At 40.7% G+C, this 21,823-nt stretch overlaps 1 protein-coding gene across 1 annotated transcript in view; it reads left to right on the plus strand.

The window, feature by feature from the left end:
- Positions 1 to 21,823, plus strand: part of WDR48 (WD repeat domain 48) — a 51,097-nt gene that overhangs the window by 20,544 nt on the left and 8,730 nt on the right. The window contains exons 6-16 of the mRNA XM_006120557.5: positions 1,430 to 1,518; positions 2,202 to 2,303; positions 2,915 to 3,139; positions 7,962 to 8,036; positions 8,820 to 8,922; positions 12,128 to 12,225; positions 14,026 to 14,133; positions 14,641 to 14,737; positions 16,522 to 16,617; positions 19,644 to 19,749; positions 21,212 to 21,299. Coding sequence (XP_006120619.1) covers positions 1,430 to 1,518; positions 2,202 to 2,303; positions 2,915 to 3,139; positions 7,962 to 8,036; positions 8,820 to 8,922; positions 12,128 to 12,225; positions 14,026 to 14,133; positions 14,641 to 14,737; positions 16,522 to 16,617; positions 19,644 to 19,749; positions 21,212 to 21,299 — 1,187 coding nt within the window. The remainder of the gene's footprint in view (positions 1 to 1,429; positions 1,519 to 2,201; positions 2,304 to 2,914; positions 3,140 to 7,961; positions 8,037 to 8,819; positions 8,923 to 12,127; positions 12,226 to 14,025; positions 14,134 to 14,640; positions 14,738 to 16,521; positions 16,618 to 19,643; positions 19,750 to 21,211; positions 21,300 to 21,823) is intronic.

A 21,823-nucleotide genomic window follows, 5' to 3' on the forward strand; every position in this document is an offset into this window, starting at 1 on the left:
CTAGATCCAGCTTGTAGGGAAGTGCACATGCTGCCACTTCCTTTCTCCCTCCCCTGGCTGTGAATAGCAGCATGTTGATATGATCCTGCACCCTTCCCTGCTCCTGACCCCTCCCCCCAGGCCAGATACTTTGCCCCTTGCTCACCCCTGCCACCTTCCCACGGCTAGCCACCCTACCCACAGCCAGCTCCTGCACCCTGTCCTGCTCCTGTCCCCTACCCCCTGGCCAGACACTCTGCTCTCAGCCGGCTCCTAACCCTTCCCCCCAACCAGACACTTTGCCCAATCAGAGCCCAGACCCCAGCTGGTCACAGCATCCTGTCCCCAGCCCCAATACTGGGACAGGCCCCATAGTCCAGCCTCCACCTGGCCACAGGAAAGGTTGGTGACAGTCCCCCATCCAGCTGCGGCACGGGTAGAAGGGGAGGACATGATCTGGCTGCGGTGGACAGAGGGGATTGGCCAAGGTAGCAAGCAGGGGCCGCAGCCCCTTAGTAATCTATAAAATACTGTTTTTAGAAGTTGTGGAATTGAATTTCCATATACAAAATGTTATAGTCTCTGTTTGTAACACAAACCTGGTATATTTCAGAGTCTCTTATATTTTCCTCTTTTAGGGTATGTCTACACTTGCACCCTCTTTCGAGAGAGAGATGCAAATGCAGACAAGCAAAATTACAAATTAAGCACGGATTTGAATTTCCCACACTTAATTTGCATAATCTCAGACCGCCGCTATTTCGAAATACCCTATTTCGAAATAACCATATCTACACAGCATTTGTTATTTCGGGAGTAAACCCTTCTTCTGAAATAACCCTTATTCCTCATACAACGAGGTTTACCCCCAACCCAAAAAAGGTTCCCTACCCCTGCCATAAATAAAGAAAACATTGAAAGCTTTTGTGTTGGACATAATCTTTTACTTTATTTAAAATGAAGTTTGATAAACTAACATGAGAAAGTTAAAACACTTAACCTGTTTAGTAATTTAAATTAAATCATTCTCCCTAGCTGCAGCTGGTTCAGAAAATATGGTCACCATACCCAGCCTGCCCCTGCTCCCTATCCCATCTCCCCCTGGCACACAGATCTGTGAATAGTTAAATCTTGGTATGCCACTTCTGAAAAGTTTCTGACCTCTGCTGTCAACAGTTTACTAGTGCAGTGGTGTTGCAGTGTACCATTATCATAAGTTATTTTTAGAGAATTGCAAGTTAGAAATTGAGAGGGCTTTTTCTAGCAATATGTTAACTAGATTGTTTGCCTATTAAAATTAATTCTAAATACTAAGGCTGGGAGTCTGCTGTCTTTTCACATAGGACCATCATACTGAATCAAAACCTGCAGTTGGCTCCGAAATGAAGTAATTGTTTTTTGGCAAATGGAGAAAACAAAGCATTAATGCTGTTATCTTCTTTTTCAATAGCTTCTTCCCTGAGTGGGAACAAAGATTCCATTTACAGCCTTGCAATGAATCAAATGGGAACAGTAATTGTATCGGGGTCCACTGAGAAGGTAAGCAGAACCTGGCAGAACTCTTTGGGTATAGCTACACTAGCCACCCTAGTTCGAACTAGGGTGGCTAATGTAGTCATTCGAACTTGCTAATGAAGCCCGGGATTTAAATATCCCGGGCTTCATTTGCATGTTCCCAGGCGCCGCCATTTTTAAATGCCTGGTAGCTCAAACTCCCTGCCCGCGGGCTAGGTAGTTCGAAGTAACACTCTTAATTCAAACTACCGTTACTCCTCATTGCAGGATATCCCGGGCTTCATTTGCAAGTTCGAATGACTACATTAGCCACCCTAGTTTGAAGTAGGGTGGCTAGTGTAGCCATACCCTTAGAGTCTTAATAAAATGATTGTTGTTTTTTGTTTGTTTGTTTTGTTTTTTGTTTTTTAAGGCACTGAACTCTAATCTAATTCTGCATGTACTCTGTAATAAATGTCCTCTTGCTTAACTTGTGTCAGAATATGAAGTAAATTGGTCTTGTTGTAAAAACATAAAAATCTCTTCTGTAAATATTCCTGATAATAGAGAAGATGTTAGGTGTTGGTGAGTATCTGTTTAAAAAATAACACTTGGAAAAATCACTTATTTGAAGAAATGGGAGTTACTTTAATGATCTGTTACTGCATATGTAGGCAATTCATGTGTGAAAAGAAGGAAAAATTATATGCAATTCTCTACTTTTACAGGTTTTAAGGGTTTGGGATCCAAGGACTTGTGCAAAGCTGATGAAACTTAAAGGGCACACGGATAATGTAAAAGCTTTGTTGTTGAACAGAGATGGGACACAGGTATAGGTTTTCATTTGAAGCACAGATATTTTCACTAAGGTTTTTCTTTAAAGCTCTATCAAAATATTACTACACATTTTCAGTACAAGTTTTTTTCCATATTTCTATGTAGAATATAGATATATTTTAGTTAAAAAAAACCTACATTGATAAGAAGGTGATGTAATATAAATATTTTAAACTAAATAATCTGTGAATAACATTTTGGTTTACTGTATGATGCATAATTGTGACTAGTAGTTAAGAGAATTGACAAATATATTGTTAAAAAATGACTTTGTGAGTTCACATCTGAATACATTCTTTTGTTTTACTTATAAAGTAATACTAGGCTAGTTTGTGTTTGATGGTGAACCGGTTGGTGGGAATAAAACCATTAATAGTATTTTTTTGTCTCAGTCTCTCTTGTTGACGCAGTATACAGTATATGCATTAGGTAAAGAAAAATGTAATGCAATTCTCAGTTTAACATTGTCTTAATGGAAAATACAGCTTTTGAGAGCTTCCATGTAAGAACTGTTTTTTGTTGTTTTTGTTTTGTTTTGTTTTTTAAATAATCACTTTTTTCCAGATGCTTACTGCTATAGTTTAAATACAACGTTTGTTCTCAGTGTCTTTCAGGAAGTTCTGATGGAACTATTCGTCTATGGTCCCTTGGCCAGCAAAGATGTATAGCCACTTATCGAGTCCACGATGAAGGTGTTTGGGCTCTGCAGGTCAATGACGCCTTCACTCATGTTTATTCAGGAGGAAGAGACAGGAAGATTTATTGTACAGATTTACGAAATCCTGATATCCGTGTGCTCATCTGTGAAGAAAAGGCACCAGTTCTTAAGGTAATTGATTGATAAGATTCCTACAGGTTTGATCTCACATAAGACCTTTTGGTATCTCCTAAAATGTAAGACAGTAAGGGCGCATGTACATAGCAATGTTATTTCGTAATAACATCCATTATTCCAAAATAGCTTTGCAAGCATCTACACAGCAATTTTGTTATTTAGAAATAATATCAAAGTAATGGGTGGCTTATTCCGTCATGGGTAAACCTCATTCCATAAGGAATAATGCCTCTTCCAAAACAGTTATTTCAGAATAGCAGTAGTGTGTGGATGCTCCCCTGCTATTTCGAAATAGCTCCTCCTTTAGGGCCATTCGAAGTAATTACTCCCCAGTGCTTCCTGGGGCTTTAAATCGAGGTAGCACATGCATATTAGTGGAGGCTGCCTTGGACTAATTTCGAGGCTTCTCTGTAGTGTAGACATGGTACTTTGAAATGAGAGATTTTGGAGTATTACTTCCGGAATAGCTTATTCCAAAATAAATGTACAGTGTAGACATAGCCTAAAATACAATAACTTGATGTTTAAGGTTATAAAATAACAAAGCTGGAAACCCTTTGGGCCGTTATAATTGTTCTTCGGACCAGGAAAAAAATTCTTGTTACTGCTCCTGAAGAGAGAATTATGATCCCTGGTAAAACTTTGAATCTAATAAAGATTTGAAAATTTTTCTTCTCTGAAAAGGATTTTTCAGATCCTTGCATTATAGAGCAAGTTACTGAGAATTATTTCCGTTAAGGATTATGGAAAGAGGGTTAGAGTCAATGTCTAAGTACTCATATATTTGGAAACAAGCTTGACTGTCCTCCTTGGCCTGTGTGTATTTCAACAGTCTTTAGTTATAGGGGTGGTTACTAACTATTTCTGAAATACTTTATTTGGATGCACAGACACACATTAAAAGAAAAATGTATAGTAAAACAGTTATGATTAATCTGTGGCATGTTGTGTAACAGAATAGCTACGAACATAACTGTATGTAAAAATATGTTTAGGATACCCAATGAAAGAGCAGACCAATGGCAGTCCTTCAGTTCTCTCTTACTGCCTGTGGCAGCAAAACAGAACTTGGATAGTGTCCAAACCACTATAGATTTTCGAATTTCAGATTCAACCCTTTACCCATAATCTTACTTGCAAGACTAGCTTTTTGGTGGACAACACCTTGATCAGAAGAGTGAGCGATCTTCACTTGCTCCTTTCTCTAAAAGACAAAGTGATAGTGAGATTTCTTGTGAAATCCATTCCAAAGATGGTTTCTGAGTTCTATTTAAATCAATTAATTATGTAATAAAAGAAACTGTGCACTTTGCATGTATCCATCTACCTGAATAGAACTTCTGAAGTCAGTTATTGTTAAGATTAAAATAATGTAGGTACTGAAGGGTAGGACGGAAATTATAAAAACTTAGTAGTGTTTCTAAGGGTGTGTCTAGACTACCTAGTTTTGTCGACAAAAGTGGACTTTTGTCAACAAAACTATACCAGCGTCTACACTACCGCTGAGTTCTGTCGACATAACGTCGACAGAACTCAGCAGTTTTGTCGACGCTGGTATACCTCATTTTACGAGGCATAACACCTTCTGTCGACAGAACTCTGTCGACAGAAGGTGTTATTGCCTGTAACATTGCGTCCAGACACAGAGTTCTGTTGACAAAGCAGCTTGCTTTGTCGACAGAACTCAATGTGTCTGGACGCTCTTTGTCGACGGAAGTTTTGTCAACAGTATCTGTCGACAAAACTTCCGTCGACAAAACACGGTAGTCTAGACGTACCCTAAGTGTAAAGAAAAAATTGTATACTGTATTTGAGAAATACTATGTGATCATGTAACTACTCTGTACTATGATACACATTCACGGGGAATAGCAGAGTAAAGGTTGTATAGCGCTTTAGAGTATCTAATTTTGCAACACTTACATCCTCTTAATTTAGGAAATTACATTAAAAAAATCTAATTTCTCATTTTTTAAAATAGGAAAAAAGATGGAGGGAGATATTGTAGCCAGAAACTACTTGGCTATGGATCACGGGAACAGCTAGAACCCCAAGGGGTGTATATTCCAGCACAGATAAAATGCAGGAGCAGTCTGGTCTTCCTTAGCTGCATGCTTTTATTGCATTAGCAAAAGAACCATATTCAATATCTAATGTGCACACCTAAAGTTTAGTTTTGGAGAGGTCAAATCCTGGAAAATTTCAACTGGAAAATGAAATTTTAAAAATTACTAGGGAGCTGTGCCCCCTGCTCGCTAGGCTTGCCAACCGCCCTCTCTCTGATGACTTTCGTGGCCAGAGAGTGTGAGAGCTATGCTCACCAAACCCCCCCCCCCCCCCGGGGGTAAGAGTCTGGCCTGCGGGAGGATGCAGGAGTCGGCTGGGAGTGTGGGGTCTCGGTGGATGGGATATGTGAGGGGGCTGTAGGTGCAAGGTCTTGGCAGGCTGGTGAGTGAGGGGGCTGGGTAAGAATGTTAAGAGGTGGGTAATGGGGTATCATAAAATCGTAGAGCAGGAAGAGACCTTAGAATGCCATCAAGTCCAGCCCCCTGACCAAGGCAGCACCAATCCCAATTAAACCAACCCAGCCAGGGCTTTGTCAAGCCGAGACTTCAACACCTCTATGCATGGAGACAATTTGTATCGACTACATGATTAGTCAATAAGGGAAGGTGTTCAGAAGGAGCAACCCCCACTGTGGCTGTACAGTTTAAACATAGTAAGAGCTAGGCATGCAGGCAGTCCAGCTTCCACTACATTTAAACTGCAGAGCCACAACAGAGGTAGCTCCTGGACCAGCATGAGTCAGGACTAAGCCGAGTTTGCTCAGTCCCAGCTGACGCCAAGTCCAGGAGCCCCTGTCTGCTGGAACCCCCGTAGACGGGCTGTCGCAGAGCAGCATCAGTTCACAACCGACAGGAGCTGCTTGTAGAGCAGCCTCTTGTCTGCAGCCAGCCCCAGCCACTGTGAACAGAGGCAGCTCCGGCAGCAGCCCCTGTCCACTGAGGGGTCCCAGCCAGAAGTTGGGACCCCCTGAGATCATGGCAACTGCTGGAGCAGCCTCCCTAGCCCGCCCCCCCACCCCCCCAACCACCACCAGTGCCTCCGATAAACATAACATCACTGGAGGGGGAGAAACAGCACCATGGAGATGATGCTGGGAGAGAGCCACTTTTAAGCCAGCTCCTCCCGCCCTTCCCCCCCCCCCAGCACCAGTTCCTGCTTCCTCTCACCCATTCTGCCTCTGATATAGAGGCGGGTAGGAGGGGTAAATGTGAATAGTCTACTCGACTACCAGATAAGCCTAGGCTAATTGGCTACTCTTTTACATCCCCGGGGCTGCGGGTGTGGGATCTCGGCAGGGCAGTGAGTAAACAGGCTGGGGCAGCGCTGGGAGCCTCGTCCCCCAGCTTCAGCCAAAACCCCACATTCCCACTCCTCTCACTCACCACTCTGCAGAGACCCTGCACTTCCAACCCCCTCACTTTCCAGCTCAGCTGCCCCACCTCTCCCCGTAGCAAGAAGCCTGTGCTGGGGCTACAGCCCTCACCCCCGATGAGGTTGAAGCACCAGCGCCAGCTTCCTGTGGAGGGAAGCCCTAAGGCTCCTCACAGGCTGCCACTCCTTTCTCCCTGCCCCAGCTGGGGAAACAGCAGTGGGGAAGCCTCTCTGAAGTGGGTCCCTGTGCTGCTGTTTCCTAGCCAAGGGACGGGGAAGGGAAGCTGCAGAACGTGGGGAGCCTCAGGACTTTTTCCCCTCCACCTCCCTCAGGAAGCTGGTGCTGGTACTTCAGCCTCATGGGGGGGCAAGGTGGTAGAACTACAGTGTGTGAGGGGGCTGGGTTGCACAGTCTCTTCTGTGCGGTGAGTGAGGGGACTGGGGATGCGCGGTCTCAGCAGGACAGTGATTGAGCAGACTGAAGGTGCGGGGTCTCGGCTTGGGGAATGTGAGTGAGAGGGTTGGGGTGGCGCGAGAGGTAGGATTGTGGGAGAAGAAGCTGGTCAGTGGGGAAGGTGGCTGGGGCCAGGCAGCAGGCCCAGCCAGTGGTGATGGTAGCATGGCGTAAGGAGGGTCTGCAGGCTGCGAGGGAAGAGGCTAGTCAGTGCGGAAGGCAGGTGGGGGCAGTAGCTGGTGGTGGCGGCCTAAAATGACCCTTCCATGGAGGAGCAATGTAAAGGCCAGAGGAGCTACCTGGAGCTGGGGGTGGGACAATGCCGGTGTTGTTTGATGTCACTCTGTTGTCCCGAGGGAAAATTTATTTTATATATATATTTTAAAAATTATGATCACACATAGGGCCAGAATAGAAATGTGCTATGAAGCTTTAAAAGGGTGGGATCTCTATTGCTATAGTAAGTTAGAAAGTGAATCTAATTTTCTGCAAGTCTACTTATTTAGTAGTACTGAGCTTTTGTAATTATCTTTTTTAAATGATCATCATGTCAAATGTTAAAATCTTAGGTAATGTGCATACATACAAATGTACTACACTTGTGAAACATTTTAAACCACAACTGATTAGCTAAAAGCTACTTAAATATATTCAACATTTATTTAAACTACACAATTTTTAGTCTCATTTAAAATGTTTTTAAAGATTTAAAATAGTTTTTATTGTTTAATGGAATTTAAAATCTCCAATAAACTTAGCAATTATAATTCGCTATTTACTATATTGAAACTTGTATTTCTTCGGTAAGCTTGAGGATAGAACTGTTTCTAGGCACATCTGGCAATGACTGGAGCACAAAATCTTCTTGAAAAGAAAATGTTAAACTTAGGGAATCTAAAAGTATTTTTTGGTTTAATTATTCAGATGGAACTTGATAGATCAGCTGATCCTCCGCCAGCCCTTTGGGTTGCAACAACTAAATCCTCTGTGAATAAGTGGGTGAGTTATTTTCTTTTGTCCAATAAATGGTTAAAAATAAAGTTCAATATTACTTTAGGGCTGTCAAACAATTTTTAAAAATTGTAATTAATCGCAAGTTTAAAAAAGGTGCAATTAATCACATTTTTAAGCTCATTATTAAACAATAATAAAATTTTATTATATATTTTGGAATTTTTGCATATTTTCAAATATATTGATTGCTGTAACAGACTAGAAAGTGTACATTGCTCACTTTATATTCATTACAAATATTTGCACTATAAAAAAGATAAATAAAATAGTTTTTTTCAATTCACCTCATACAAGTACTGTATTGCAGTCTTTTTATCATGAAAGTGCAACTTACAAATATAGAATTTATTTTTACATAAGTGCACTCAAATTAAACAGTATAAAACTTTAGAGCCTACAAGTTGAAGCATGAAAGGGCTTAGGAATGTTCAGCATATAACATACAAATAACTTTGTGTCAGTTACAACAGTGCTATTCAAACACCAGTTCTTACTTTTAAGTAAGATTATAAATAGGAAGCAGGGAGCATTATCTCCTGTAAATGTAAACACATTTGTTTGTATTGGCCATTGGTGAACAAGAAGTAGGACTGAGTGGACTTATATCAAGGGGAGAGACAGGCTTTTGAGCTAACACACAAGATTCTCTTTCATGGACAGAAGCTGGTCCAGTAAAAGATGCTATCTCACTTACCATAGCTAACTATATTCATAGGTTTTAACAATCTCTGCAAATGCTGACTGTCATGCTTTTGTCTCTTCTTTTAGACTTTGAAGGGAATTCATAATTTTAGAGCTTCTGGGGACTATGACAATGACTGTACCAATCCTATAACACCTCTTTGTACACAGCCTGACCAAGTTATCAAAGGTAAATGGGCTTTCAGACCATCTCAAAAATAATTAATATTGCTAGCTGCTGAAAATAGCTGGTGAAGAGAGTAGAGTAAAACAGACTAAAACAACATACTTGGTGGTGCTTGGTGACTTCAGTGCCATGGTGGGTATAGGAGAAAATCGAAAAAACTACATCACACAATATGGCTTGGGTATGAGAAATGAAAGAGGCCAAAGGCTGGTTAACTATGCAGAATCCTCGCGTCTATAAGTCAGGAACACCTTCAAGAAGAGGGTCAGAAGTTGATGGAATTGGCAAGCAGTGAATGACGTAATAAGAAATGAGTTTATGTCCTGGTGGACAAGAGGTGACTGGTTACAGATGTAACAGTAATTTTGGAATCGGTCATCTGTACAATCAGATCATCAACTGGTTAGAGCAAGCGACAAAAGAAACATCAAACCGGAAGACGGGATAAAGGCAAGAGTTAGGCACGGTGTGCGGGTACAACAATTCCACTGAGATCTGTTAAGTAAGCTGTTGACTCTTGAGTTGTGGGAAATGGACAAAATCGAAGATATTGATTCCGATTACTACCGTTTTTAGTGTAGTTTGACAAATGTAAAATTGCTGCCAATGTGAAGAAGCCACAGGAGTCCAGAAACCATCTTTACCCAGCAATCACTTGATCTTCTTGCCAGGCAGAGAGACATGGCAGCCAAGGGCAATACTGGCTTGGAGTATAAGCTCATCTGTAAAATGTTGAGGAGGAAGATGATAGAAGATTATGAGCAGTATCACAAAACAGTAAAAGGCAGTTGAAGAGAAAATGAGTTTGTGAAGAGCATGGTGTGAAATCCAGCTAAGCCAAACTCTTCCAAGCTCGTTTGTTAATGAGAACGGTAGAACAACAACAAACAGATGTGAAATGGAACAAGTTAGGTGGTGCTTTTATAGCAAACTATTTTCATCAGAGACAGCAGTGGAGCCAATGTACCTGTGCTTTGTCATTCCTGAACCTGATGTGCACTCTGAAGAAGTGGCAGCGGCCTTTCAGAAGATGAAGTTGGGAAGAGTGGCAGGTTTAGACCAACTACACAGAAAATAACTTCATATGGGAGGTGATACACTTTTAAAAGACCTAGTGAGAGATTCTCAAGATACATTAAAGAGGGAAGAATTCTGAAAGATTCAAAGAGATTGCGAACTGTTCTTCTGCCAAGAAAAGGTGATCGAGAAGACATTCACAACTATTGACCCATCTGCCTGCTTTCTCATCTTTATAAGGTCTTCTGTGAGAATGATCTATGCCTATATTGAGGGTGTCCTTAAGGAAGACATGAGAGGGGAACAGTCAGGTTTTCCTAGGGGATTCTCCACAGTGGACCATATTTTTGTGGTCATGCAGATGGCCAAAAGGTGTAGAGAGTACAAAATCCCACCATGCTTGTTGTTCATTAACTTTAAAAAAGCCTTTGACTCTGTGGAGACACCCTGTGAATGTTAAAATCATACAAGATTCCATAATGGATGCAACTATGGAAATCACACTTTTTGATGATCCCTTGATCATCGAATTAAGCGAGGCCTAAAGCAGGAGAATGTTTGTTCACCGAAGTTGTTTGCCAGTATCCTGGAAGATGGAAGTGAAAGATGGATTTCTGATTGAAGAACCTCGCCATCAGATGATTCTTTTCACAGATGACCTCACCCTAATTTAATTGAAACCCAAAACATTGCAAACCTCCTCAATGACATCGGTAAGAACGTGAAGGAAATTGGCCTGACCATCCACACTGGAAAAACAATGTGGATGAAAAAGGCGTATTGTTCAGAGTACGTCATGCAGCTGGATGGACAGAGAGTCGAGCTGGTGGATGAGTATGTATGTCTTGGACAAGTATTGCAGATGGACAGTGAGTTGAGCTCAGAGTTGAGCAGAAGGAGGAGGTCAGGATGGATTGCCTTTGGGAGTCTGCACAGTGCTTTTGTTGATCCCAAACTTTCCACCACTGTGAAAGCCCGTCTCTTAAATACCAGTATCCTTTTGTTAATGCTGTGTGGCAGTGAAACCTGGAACATGATGCTTACAGAAGAATTAAAGCTGCAAACCACCCAAAGAACAATGGAAAGACACATGAAAGTAGGCTACAGCATGTTACTATTGACAGTTTGTGCGCAAGAAGCGGTGTCAATGATATCATCCAAGTTATGTAGGACTGGAAAAGGAGATGTGCTGGTCATGTAACGAGACTGAGACACAACAGATAGCGCGTATACTCTATTGGTATCCGTGAGATCTAAAAAGAACAAGTGGAAGGCCTCCAGCACATTGAGTGGATCCTTTTTGGAGAATTCATTGGAAGGACATGGACGAGACCGCATAAAACAGGACGTTGTAAAAAAGTTGCGATCTGCATCGGTGGCGAGACTATTCGCGTCAGTGAAATCACTGATCTTCCAAGTATATAGCCTGTATTGGCCTATTTTTAATGCAACTGTACTCACATATGCTAAGTATCCTATAACTCCTTGAAGAAGATATGGAAGCTGTCAAGAACAGGGACAAAAGACAGCTTTATATTAACAAAAGGAATGGATTTCCTCTCTCAGGCCTGTACTGAAGCGCCTGTACTGAAGGAAGTAGACAAGATATGTGATTGTGGTATCCTAATACAAACCTAAGAGGTGCTTCATGCCCTTTTGTACCTGAAATGAATGCATTCAGAACAAAGGGTACATTGTGATACCAGTAAATCAATATAGAAAGCGGTTTGGTTAAATCTGGTTTCAGATGATGTGTACAGTACCTTTTTCACTTGTCGACTAGTATGTCTTGTACAAGCATTGCAAAGGACATAAAAATATCGCTTTAGGAATGTAACTTTGGGAGCACGTCTTCTGTGTAAGGTGAATGTAACATTGCTGCATGAGACAGTATCATATAGAACCTTTTTTCTGTACTATATTATTGCTGTATAGCAATAAACTTGTCTGAAATTGGTTATTTTATTTTTTGAGTATATTTCTTTAATAAAATATGGTCAAACAATTGACTGTACAATATATCAACATAATTGTTTGTACACAGTAGATACCACACATTTATTATGTGCTGAAATAGCTTCATGCCAATGTGGTGAAACTACTTTTGTAGTAGTATAATGTTGTGGGGTTTTTTTGTTTTTTTTTTTTTTAATGAAATGACATTGCTGACTTTTTCTTCTTTAACTTCTAGGGGGTGCTAGTATTATTCAGTGCCACATTCTTAATGACAAGAGACATATATTAACCAAAGATACAAATAATAATGTGGCATATTGGGATGTATTAAAGGTAAGTGTAAAATTTTGATTAGACCTTTATTAATGGTTTTCTTCTCTTCTGTTTCCTCTTATATTTGTCTGCATGTGAGGTGGTGATTGGAGAAAATAGGTCGTCATGTGCCATAAAACATAGTGCAAGTTTGTAAGACTTTCATTGATAATGGATGATATTTGTCTCTTCTGTTGCATTAATGTTCATTCTTACATCTGTGTGCTTAAAATAGTGTTTTTAAAATAAAACACTGTGAACACAGTAAGAATGCATGGAGGAAAGGGCAGAGGAATATCAGTCAAAACGTCAGCAGTAAGCAGCACAAACCAGGAAATGCCAGTTCATGTTGCATATTTGTGCATATGCCTTCCAAAAATCCTGATTACTGTGGTATTTGCATGGCTTCCTGGTAATGCTTTCAGAAATGCCTAAATTCCATTTACAAAAGTGACCACCATTTCATCTCTTAAATTTCTCCAAAAGTCAGTGGATATGGGCTTCTAAGGCGCGTAAGTGCTTTTGAGAAATTGTCCCTTTTTCTTGATACATAGAATGCTTCAGATAAGGTTCTATAACACAGTGTGTGGTACCCTACAGTGCCTTAGACTCCATTATAGACTGAAGAAACAGGGCTGGAGATTTAAGAGTGTATTTGTAATAACAGTCTGCTTGAAGACTTCCAGAGAAAGGTGAGTAACTTTCTCCCTTTGGATACTGTCAGTACAAATTTGGGAAATTGTCTAACAGTAAGAAACTGATGAAGAGGAAATTTAATCAGGCTACTAGAGAAAACTGCTCTCCTGAGGTAGTCCCAGTCTAGAGATAAATGCTGTGCAAAGGGTGAACTAAGCACCAGGTAGCATCTTTATGTATTTCATAACTGGGGAATTTCAAAGGCATGCCCTAGGGTTAGCTAAATGCACCTTGCCTTCAGGGACTGAGATGCTCACAACAAGTTTCTATATATGATTCAGTTCACTTTAGAACTGGGGATCTGTACTGACTATATTTAAAGGAAAGAGAGACGAGTTACTCACCTTTGATGTCAACTTCTGTCTCTTCCTGAAGCCTATATTGGATTCTGAGAGTGTAAGGACCTGAGAGTAAATGAAGGCTTTGGTGGGAGTGGGAGGAAGTCATGTTTATACCAGAGTTTTCCATGACTTAAGAGAGTATCTGAGAGCTATAACACTGCTCAGATGTTACTAGGGGTTCCAGGCTTAGCTGGAGGAGGGGAGGAAAGTGTCTTTTCTGACAACAGGGTAAGAACAGGCAATTCTTTCAGATTAAAAAGTTAAAAATATAAAGCACATTTCAAAATCCATTTTGGTAATAATTTGTCAATAGATCACTAACATACCACTATCAAAGTAGTATTTTATATAACTAGTAGATGCTTGTAATGAATAATGCTGATATTCATTCTGTTGCTTTTTTTATCAGTCTGTTTATTTTTTAAATGAACTATAGTTCAAGGCAAAGCAATGTACAGCACTGGGAAAGAAGTTTATGTTGTTCTGAAGTAGTGCTTCCATTCTTCCTTGTTTTAGTGTTTGGAAGATAGTGGCATCAAGCTACCCAGAAAACTAACAAGCTTACTTAACATATAATTCACTGTACAGCCTTCTGAGAATGAGAATCTTCAAGTTTGAGTATTGCATTATATAGAGGATATACACATGAGGGAATACAGTACATTTTTAAATGCATTTTTCTGATGCACAAATTAAAGGTTTTAACAGTGGATATGACTGTATGACCAGTATTAAGAAACTTCTGAATTTTTAATATTCTTTAATTTTATTTTTTAATATTCAGGCATGTAAAGTTGAAGACCTTGGGAAAGTAGATTTTGAAGAAGAAATTAAAAAGAGATTTAAAATGGTGTATGTGCCAAACTGGTTCTCAGTAGACTTAAAAACTGGGGTAAGACCCAACTTAAATTCTTTTCTATTTTGAGTATTTGTCCATTTCATATGACTGTTCATGAAAGCATTCACAAAGCAAACCTTATGTGAGCCATATATAGCTTTAACTCTAAGATTTAGTTTGGTGTGTGTGTGTGTGTGTGTGTGTGTGTGTGTGTGTGTGTGTGTGTGTGTGTGTGTGTGTGTGTGGCATAAACTATATTTTGATTATCTGGTAAATTATATATCTTTCAATCAACATGTGAATAAATGCTTCTTTGAATCTTGAAGAGTAGTTGATAACAGAATTCTTTGTAATGAGATGTCTGTTTAATCTTATACACTGCAATTACTAATGTAATAAAATTTGACAAATGGAGTGTTTTGTAGACAGCCTATATGTAATCAAACACTGCCATATTTTGCAGTTGCAACTTAGTGTGTCTTCTGTATACATACAAGAAACCTGCAGGCTGCTTAATACAATATTCATATTGTATTCCTACCACTGGTCTTCTTTTGACAGATGTTGACAATTACTTTAGATGAGAGTGACTGCTTTGCAGCTTGGGTCTCAGCAAAAGATGCTGGGTTTAGCAGTCCAGATGGATCTGATCCAAAATGTGAGTTTTTTTTAATTGAAATTAGCATTTAATTCAAACAATACAAAACCACATTATACATATTCGTGTATTTCTGACAGATGGTAATTTTATGCTTGCTTGGACTTCCCCACTTCTCTTCAGACTAAATCCTGCAAACGACCCTCCAACAAAAATGCACTAAGATGCTTTATGACGACAATCTTGGGTTCAGTTTATCTATTTCATTTTGACATAGCCCTTCAAAAAGGAAAATGAAAAATGCTAGACTGGAATTATTACATGAAAGTTCTAAACTATAATACTGTATGTAGTAAACAATTCAAACTGGAATTATAGAAAAAGTTAATTCTGCTATAAGACTAAAGATTTAAGGCCCAAATCCACAAAACAACGTAGGCATTACAAAACAGATCACGGGAGTACCTAACTTCTAGGTGTTTTGCAAACCATGGAATCCATAAACCTGAGTTAGGTGCCAGGTCCCTGCTTCATTCATGGGGAGAGTTAGGCACCTAAGAGAGGGATCCACAAAAGCCATAGTGGTAGGTGGGGAACTGCCTAAGCTAGCTAGCAGCAGATGCCAAGAAGGGTGCATTCTAAGCCTTGTCCCTCGAAGGGAATTAGGTGCCTTTCTCTGCATGGGATATACAGTTAAGAATCCTTTATTGGAGTCAGGCATGTTTCTTGCAAAAGAGATTGAAGCACACACCTAAGTCCATGCAGAAGCCTGCGGGGGACAGAAGAGTCTGAATGGGGAGTTAACAGGAAGTGGCAGCCTCCCTTACAACCTTTGGCCCAGTGGTTGACAGCATCACCCAAGAAATGGTGGGCCCTGCAAAAAGGGAATTTTAACAGGATTCTCACATCTCTCAGGTGAATGCCTCAGGCCCAGAGGTTCCCAAATATTTTACTAAGATGATCCACCAACAGCAGTTTTTCTTTTTTTTGTGACCCATTATTTATGTATATGCACCCTCCTCCCTGTTACCACAACTCTAATCCTGGCCCAGCATAGAAAGGAAGCCTAAGTGGGTGGCGGTGAAGTTGTAAGGCAAACCCTCCCACCCTGTGCAGTCTAATGCTGAAGATCTCAGCACCATTCAGGTTCGGCCTATCTGCCTATCATGAGGGAGGGTTGGCCAGGCCAAACCTGGTGCTGCAGCTTCATATGCCTGGTCGCAACGAACAGAGTTGGGAACCGCACTGAGGCCCAATATGAGGTGAGTGCGAGGCAGGCTCGCTCATCAATATCCTTCACTCACCACCTCACCCCACCTGAGTCTTTCCATCCATTCCAGGTAAAGTGTATGACTAGGTCAGGATTCAGTGATGTGTTTATCTGGCTTTGGATGCAACAACCATCTAAAACTTTCTCACAGTGCAAAGGTGGGTTGGGACCAACTATTTGGAAAGCACTGCCCTGGTTAGGGAGTTTTCCATTGCTGCTCTTCCTTATTTCCTCTGGCAGTTACGTATGGAATTAGGTGTGCTCAAAGCATCCCAAGAAATTGGGTCCAGCTGGTGAGATGGGCAAAAGGAATGCCTACTTTCACATGGTTCACATATCCTTCATGGTGCAGGTGTGAGAGACATTCAAGCTCTGCACCTACCCAGAAGCAGAAACTTAAGTCCCAAGGACTTCATTAGAAATTTAGGTACCAAAAGACTTTAGGCACCTTCAGAGTTAGTTGCCAGGGTTTTGAGCTGATATTAAAAATGTAGAGTGTCTTTTTTTTCTCTAAACTGGCTGTGTGTGTCAGAGATTCATAACTATATTCTATGCTTTTAATTATTTCTTATAGTGAATCTTGGAGGGCTTCTACTACAAGCTCTTCTAGAGTATTGGCCTAGAACACACATCAATCCAATGGATGAAGAGGAAAATGAGATAAATCATGGTTAGTGTCCACCTGTACAATATAAGAATCTTTCAGTCCTATGGTCTCTAGCAGTCATAGCTAGTTTGTTTTATGTGAGGTGTTTACAGATGTCTCTGTATGTACAATAGCTTTTAGTATAACTTTGCTGCTTTGGAATTATTTAAGTAGCACTCCTCCACTGCCAGAAGTGCTATTAAAAAGCTTTTGGAACTCCACAATAAAGAAACAATAATTGAAAAGGTGATTCTGAATATGGATTGAGGGTGAATTTGCCAACTAATAGCATTTCTGTAATGAAAAAAAAATCTGGAATCCTGGTAAAATTGAAGTTCAACTTTAAAGGATACACAATACATTCCTCAATTTCTAGGAGGAGCAGGGAAATGGGAGTATTTCAGTTATGCTTTTCTGGGTAAGTACCAGGGTGTACTGCCTAACTTGCTTTTAGACATTACTGGGTGGTATAAACTAATAAATAGCAGTCCTATTTCTTGGGCTGTGTTACACTGAATGAGTGTTTGGGGGGAAAAGAATTGCGTTCAAGCCAACGATGTTACCTTCTGGAGTAAAGGTGAGGCTAAATGGCAAACTGGATAGGTAGGTGGATTTGACAGAAAATAAGAGAAACTGTATAGCTCAGAGACTTAGGAGCTTGGTTTAAATTCAGATGTCTTACAGATGTATACATTACAAAACTATTAGTTTTGGTAATTTCTTGGCTCTTTTATCAGATTGGCCTTCATCTGAAATCCTTGTCATGTGTTGTAATAAATTTAGTGTGGAAATTGGAAAAAGTTTTCCAACCATCAGAGGAGTAAAATTCTGGAACAGCCTTCCAATGGAGTAGTTGGGGTAATCTAGTTTTAAGATGCAGTTTGATAAAATTTATGAATGGGATTATAGGATGGAATTGCTTCTGATAGCAAGTGACTGAACTCGGGGACCTCGAAGGTCCCTTCCAGTCATATGTTCCTGTGGATTATGTGGGTTTAGCTGCTTTTTCACTCACTCTGGTCTCAAAATAGGGTGGAGGCTTTTGCATTGTTACTACTTGTGCTGTGTATTAGAAGGCTTAAGGGCTTGTCTTCACTACCAAACTAAATTGGTGGTATTACAGCTGTTGATGCAGCCATGTTGATTTAGCACTTCTGGTGAAGATGAACCATATCAACGGTAGCATGCCCATTACATCAAAGTAGTTCAATCCATGTCAACAAGAGGTGGAACCTTGGTTGTCATCAGAGTATCTCCCGCCGTAGCACCTTGTAGACACTCAGTTAAGTTGGTATTAGCTATGTCATTCGGGGGTGGGCCTTTCCCTTTTTTTCTTCTTTTTATTGTCTATACTAATGGCTAAGTCAAGCTCTTAATCTTGGATGGAGAGAATAAAAAATAGTAATTAACAAACTTTCCAAATCATTAGTCAGAGGGTCTCTGTATGTACAATCAAATCATTTACCGTGTTAGTCTGAATCTGCAAAAGCGGCGAGGAGTCCTGTGGCACCTTATAGAATAACCGAAGTGTTGGAGCATAAGCTTTCGTGGGCAAAGACCCACTTTGTCAGATGCTTGCATCTGAGTAAGACCAAATTATTTTATTTTTAAGAAATCTCTAAAACCTTAAAAGTTCTTGTAATTTCCATAATGATTTTATTTTGTTTCTGATAAACTCTGGGTGTGGGACTATACACTAGTCTTATCCTTGTCCTTCTCTAGGCTTCTCTTGGCTATGAATTCTGATCCTTCATTTACTTTATGCTCAGCTGATATATGAACTAAACAGTCTTTTTGGAACCTCCTATTCCCCACAGGAACCCATGTTGTTCAATTTTCAAGGTGCGTTGTTGATGTAAATGGCACAGTGGTCCCCAACGCGGTGTGCGCCCGCCGACAACCTGGGCCGGCCCCAACCCCAGCGCGCGGCGCACTGGAGGCGCCGGCCCCACGCGCGCGGCACACACCGGCACCTGGTGCGCAGTGCTTGGGCGGCCCCGGGGCACGTGCGGGCACGCGGCGCCGGTGCCGGCCCCAGGCTCGGGCGGTGGCGCCAGCCCACGGCACAAGGCACTCGGGCGGCCCCGGCCCTGGGGCACATGCCGGCGCCAGGTGCAAGGGCATCCCCACCCTGGCGTGCCCCAGGACGTGCAGCCCCGCCCCCCGGGCGCCTGGCACGTGAGTGGCCCGGGCGCCCGGGAGCCTCTAAAGGTTGGGGACCACTGGCACAACATAACATGAAAATTTAGTAATTGGTGAATTACAGATACCACATAGCAAGTCTGGGTTTCTTTTCTGATTGGAAGGCATTGCACTCAAACAGTTTTTGTTCACATTTTTCAGAGAACTTTACTTTGCACTGCAAAATAATTATTTATCAAAGCATTTCATTTTGAAAGACGTAGCCCGTCTGTAACAAGTAAATCGCCCACACTGCTTTTTTTAATCTGACCTTCTGCATTTGAAATGCCATCGAACACTTTTAGTTGTATAATCCGTAGACATCAACTTGAGAAATAATTAATGGAATGCACAATACCATGAAATCCAGATGTCTCTGTCAAGTTCTGCTGGTCCTTTGTTTCAGAGTTGGTAGTTAGGTGGGAAAGCAAAGAAGATGCTTAAGATGTTGCTTTTGTGGTATTCAGGGCTTTGAGTGGTATAATTGTCTTAGCAGAATGATTCTTTTATCTTGTTCATCTCTAAAGTAAGGCTCATTCAATTCCCCAGAAACTTACACCTCTATATTACTCAAACTGGGGAAAAGTGATAGTAAATCAGTGTCCCACTCATAGCCCATATACTCTTGTATATCATACATTGAGAGTTGCCGTCTACAAACTTACGAGTTAATTATTCTTTGGTGTTTCTCATGAAATATTTAAGTGTTAGAAATTCTGGATGACAAGGAATCAATGCTGCTTCATCTTTGCATGTGTTTTGTTTACTTTTTAAAATTCACCAACTGTATTGGAAAGAGACAATGTGTGTTAATCTGTATGCTTGGCTCTAAAACTAGCTATATAGCCTTGATGTATATTTTTCCATAGTGAATGGTGAGCAGGAGAACAGAGTACAGAAAGGAAATGGATACTTTCAGGTGCCACCACATACACCAGTTATCTTTGGTGAAGCTGGAGGACGCACTTTGTTCAGGTACAGAAATTAAGAGAATGCAGTGAGAGTAAAGCAATGGAATTATTTTCTTTTTTTTGTCTCTTGGACAATTTCAGAAGTTAATAATTGTCCAGGGAATATATTTGATGACACAAATTGGTTTGTGGCTGGTAACATCATTCCATAGTTAGGCTAGGAACATGTAGATTCCAAATAATCTAAACATGGTTCATTTCAAGATCATGAATTGTATGGTAACTCTTACAAGGACTTGCTGATTTTATAGCTCTGAGGGCACTTTCTGTACACCATCCTTCCTGTCAATAGACCAATCAACAGCCATCAAAAGATGATCCAGTTTCTTCCTAAAGCTACTTAATGTACCCCATAAGTTAAAGCAATACTTGATGTGTAATTGCTTTCTGTTATGGTGCTGCAGTATTAGTCTGCAGGGATTAGATTTTTTTCTCCTTTTTTGGTCACTGGTCTGGGGAACTTCTCCTAAATTTGGTGGCTTATCAGAGTGCTTTTAGCTCTGACCAGTCAATATGAAATCTTATTATGCCACTCTGATTACTATTCATCTTGCCTTTTACTCCACTTGGATTCCAAAATGACTTTAATAGATAATATAATGTGAATATTATGGGGATGAACACTCCTGAGAGACCAGGCCTTTGGATACCATAAAGCATTCATGTTTATCCTTGGTAACTGAATACATCCAGACTTAAATTAACACTGATTTTCAGTCTAGGTTTCCTAGTTTTTCAGAGCTGAAAACAGATAGTCCCTTGGTTGTAACTCAATATGTTCGTAAGTCGGACCCCATTCATTTCAATGTGACCGCGCTGTTTGTAAGCGCGGATCGCATTTATAACTCGGGGCCACGCTTAATGCGAGGTTGATCGTAAGGACAAACAGTCGTAAATTGATGTGTTTGTAACTTGGGGGCTACCTGTATGGCACATCCCAAGCCTGGAAGCAGTGTAACTTTCAGATCACAAGTCATTCAAGTAAAAAGAGGATACATTTTCAATTTACAATGATCCCTATTCCCACAGCTCTTAATGCTTTTGAATTGTAACTAAGGGTCCCAACCCATCAATTTGATCTGCACTGGTAGATGTGAATGTCCACAGAAAGTTGCATTACATCAGTGGGGACTCTACACAAGGGCAAAGGTCCACCCTCACACACACACACATTAGACTTGAAGGATTGGGGCTCAGAATTGCTAGACTGTATCTACTTATAATTTGAAAGCAGTTTGTTTTTAATTTAAAATTCATTTACACAGGATTCCTAAAACAGTAATCTTGCTTAACTGGTGGTTCTGGAATTGTTATTCTTTGATCTGATTAGCGGATTTATTATTTTACTGTGTTTGTGCACACTTTCTTTAATCTTTGCATTTGGGTTTTGTCATTTGTGCTGTACAGCAATTTTCTGTTCAGTGCTTAAATGGATCATTTATTAAACTCATTTCTATATATTTTAGATTATTATGCCGCGATTCAGGTGGTGAAACTGAATCTATGCTGCTTAATGAAACGGTGCCACAATGGGTAATTGACATCACTGTGGATGTAAGTGTCATTCATTATAGACTTAGCCCGTCTTTTTATAGGTGAACCTGACTTCAGCATCTCAAGTAAAGTCTATTGAATATCTCTTGTAACCATACCTAAATGGGTATTCAAGGCATTATTCACTCAAAAAACCTTTGCATGCACCCGTAGAAATTGAGCCTCATTGAAGGTCACTGGCACTGCCCAATGTAAATCCTATTTCCCAGTCTATATAGTTCTTATATTCCATCAACCACCAGAGAGGTGGTCTCCTTCAACCTAATTTTAAAGCCTGACATGTACCCAAGTCCAGCAGAGGAGTCTCAAGTTGTCATTTTCAGAAACAACCCAAACCCAACCCAACACTTTCCACTACCAAATCTATGGTAGCATTGTCACATGGGGCTTGGCCTACTGGAGGCTTCCCACTCCCCGTGTCTGTCTTCTGTCTCCAGCTACTTTCTGCTTGTGGCGTTGTCGTGGCAGCAGCTGAGTGCCCCACGCCTGTTGGCTGCTCCCACTGTGTTGTGAAGTGACTATGC

This window comes from Pelodiscus sinensis, chromosome 2 (genome assembly GCF_052426305.1).
Source record: "Pelodiscus sinensis isolate ZL-2025 chromosome 2, ASM5242630v1, whole genome shotgun sequence".
NCBI lineage: Eukaryota > Metazoa > Chordata > Testudines > Trionychidae > Pelodiscus > Pelodiscus sinensis.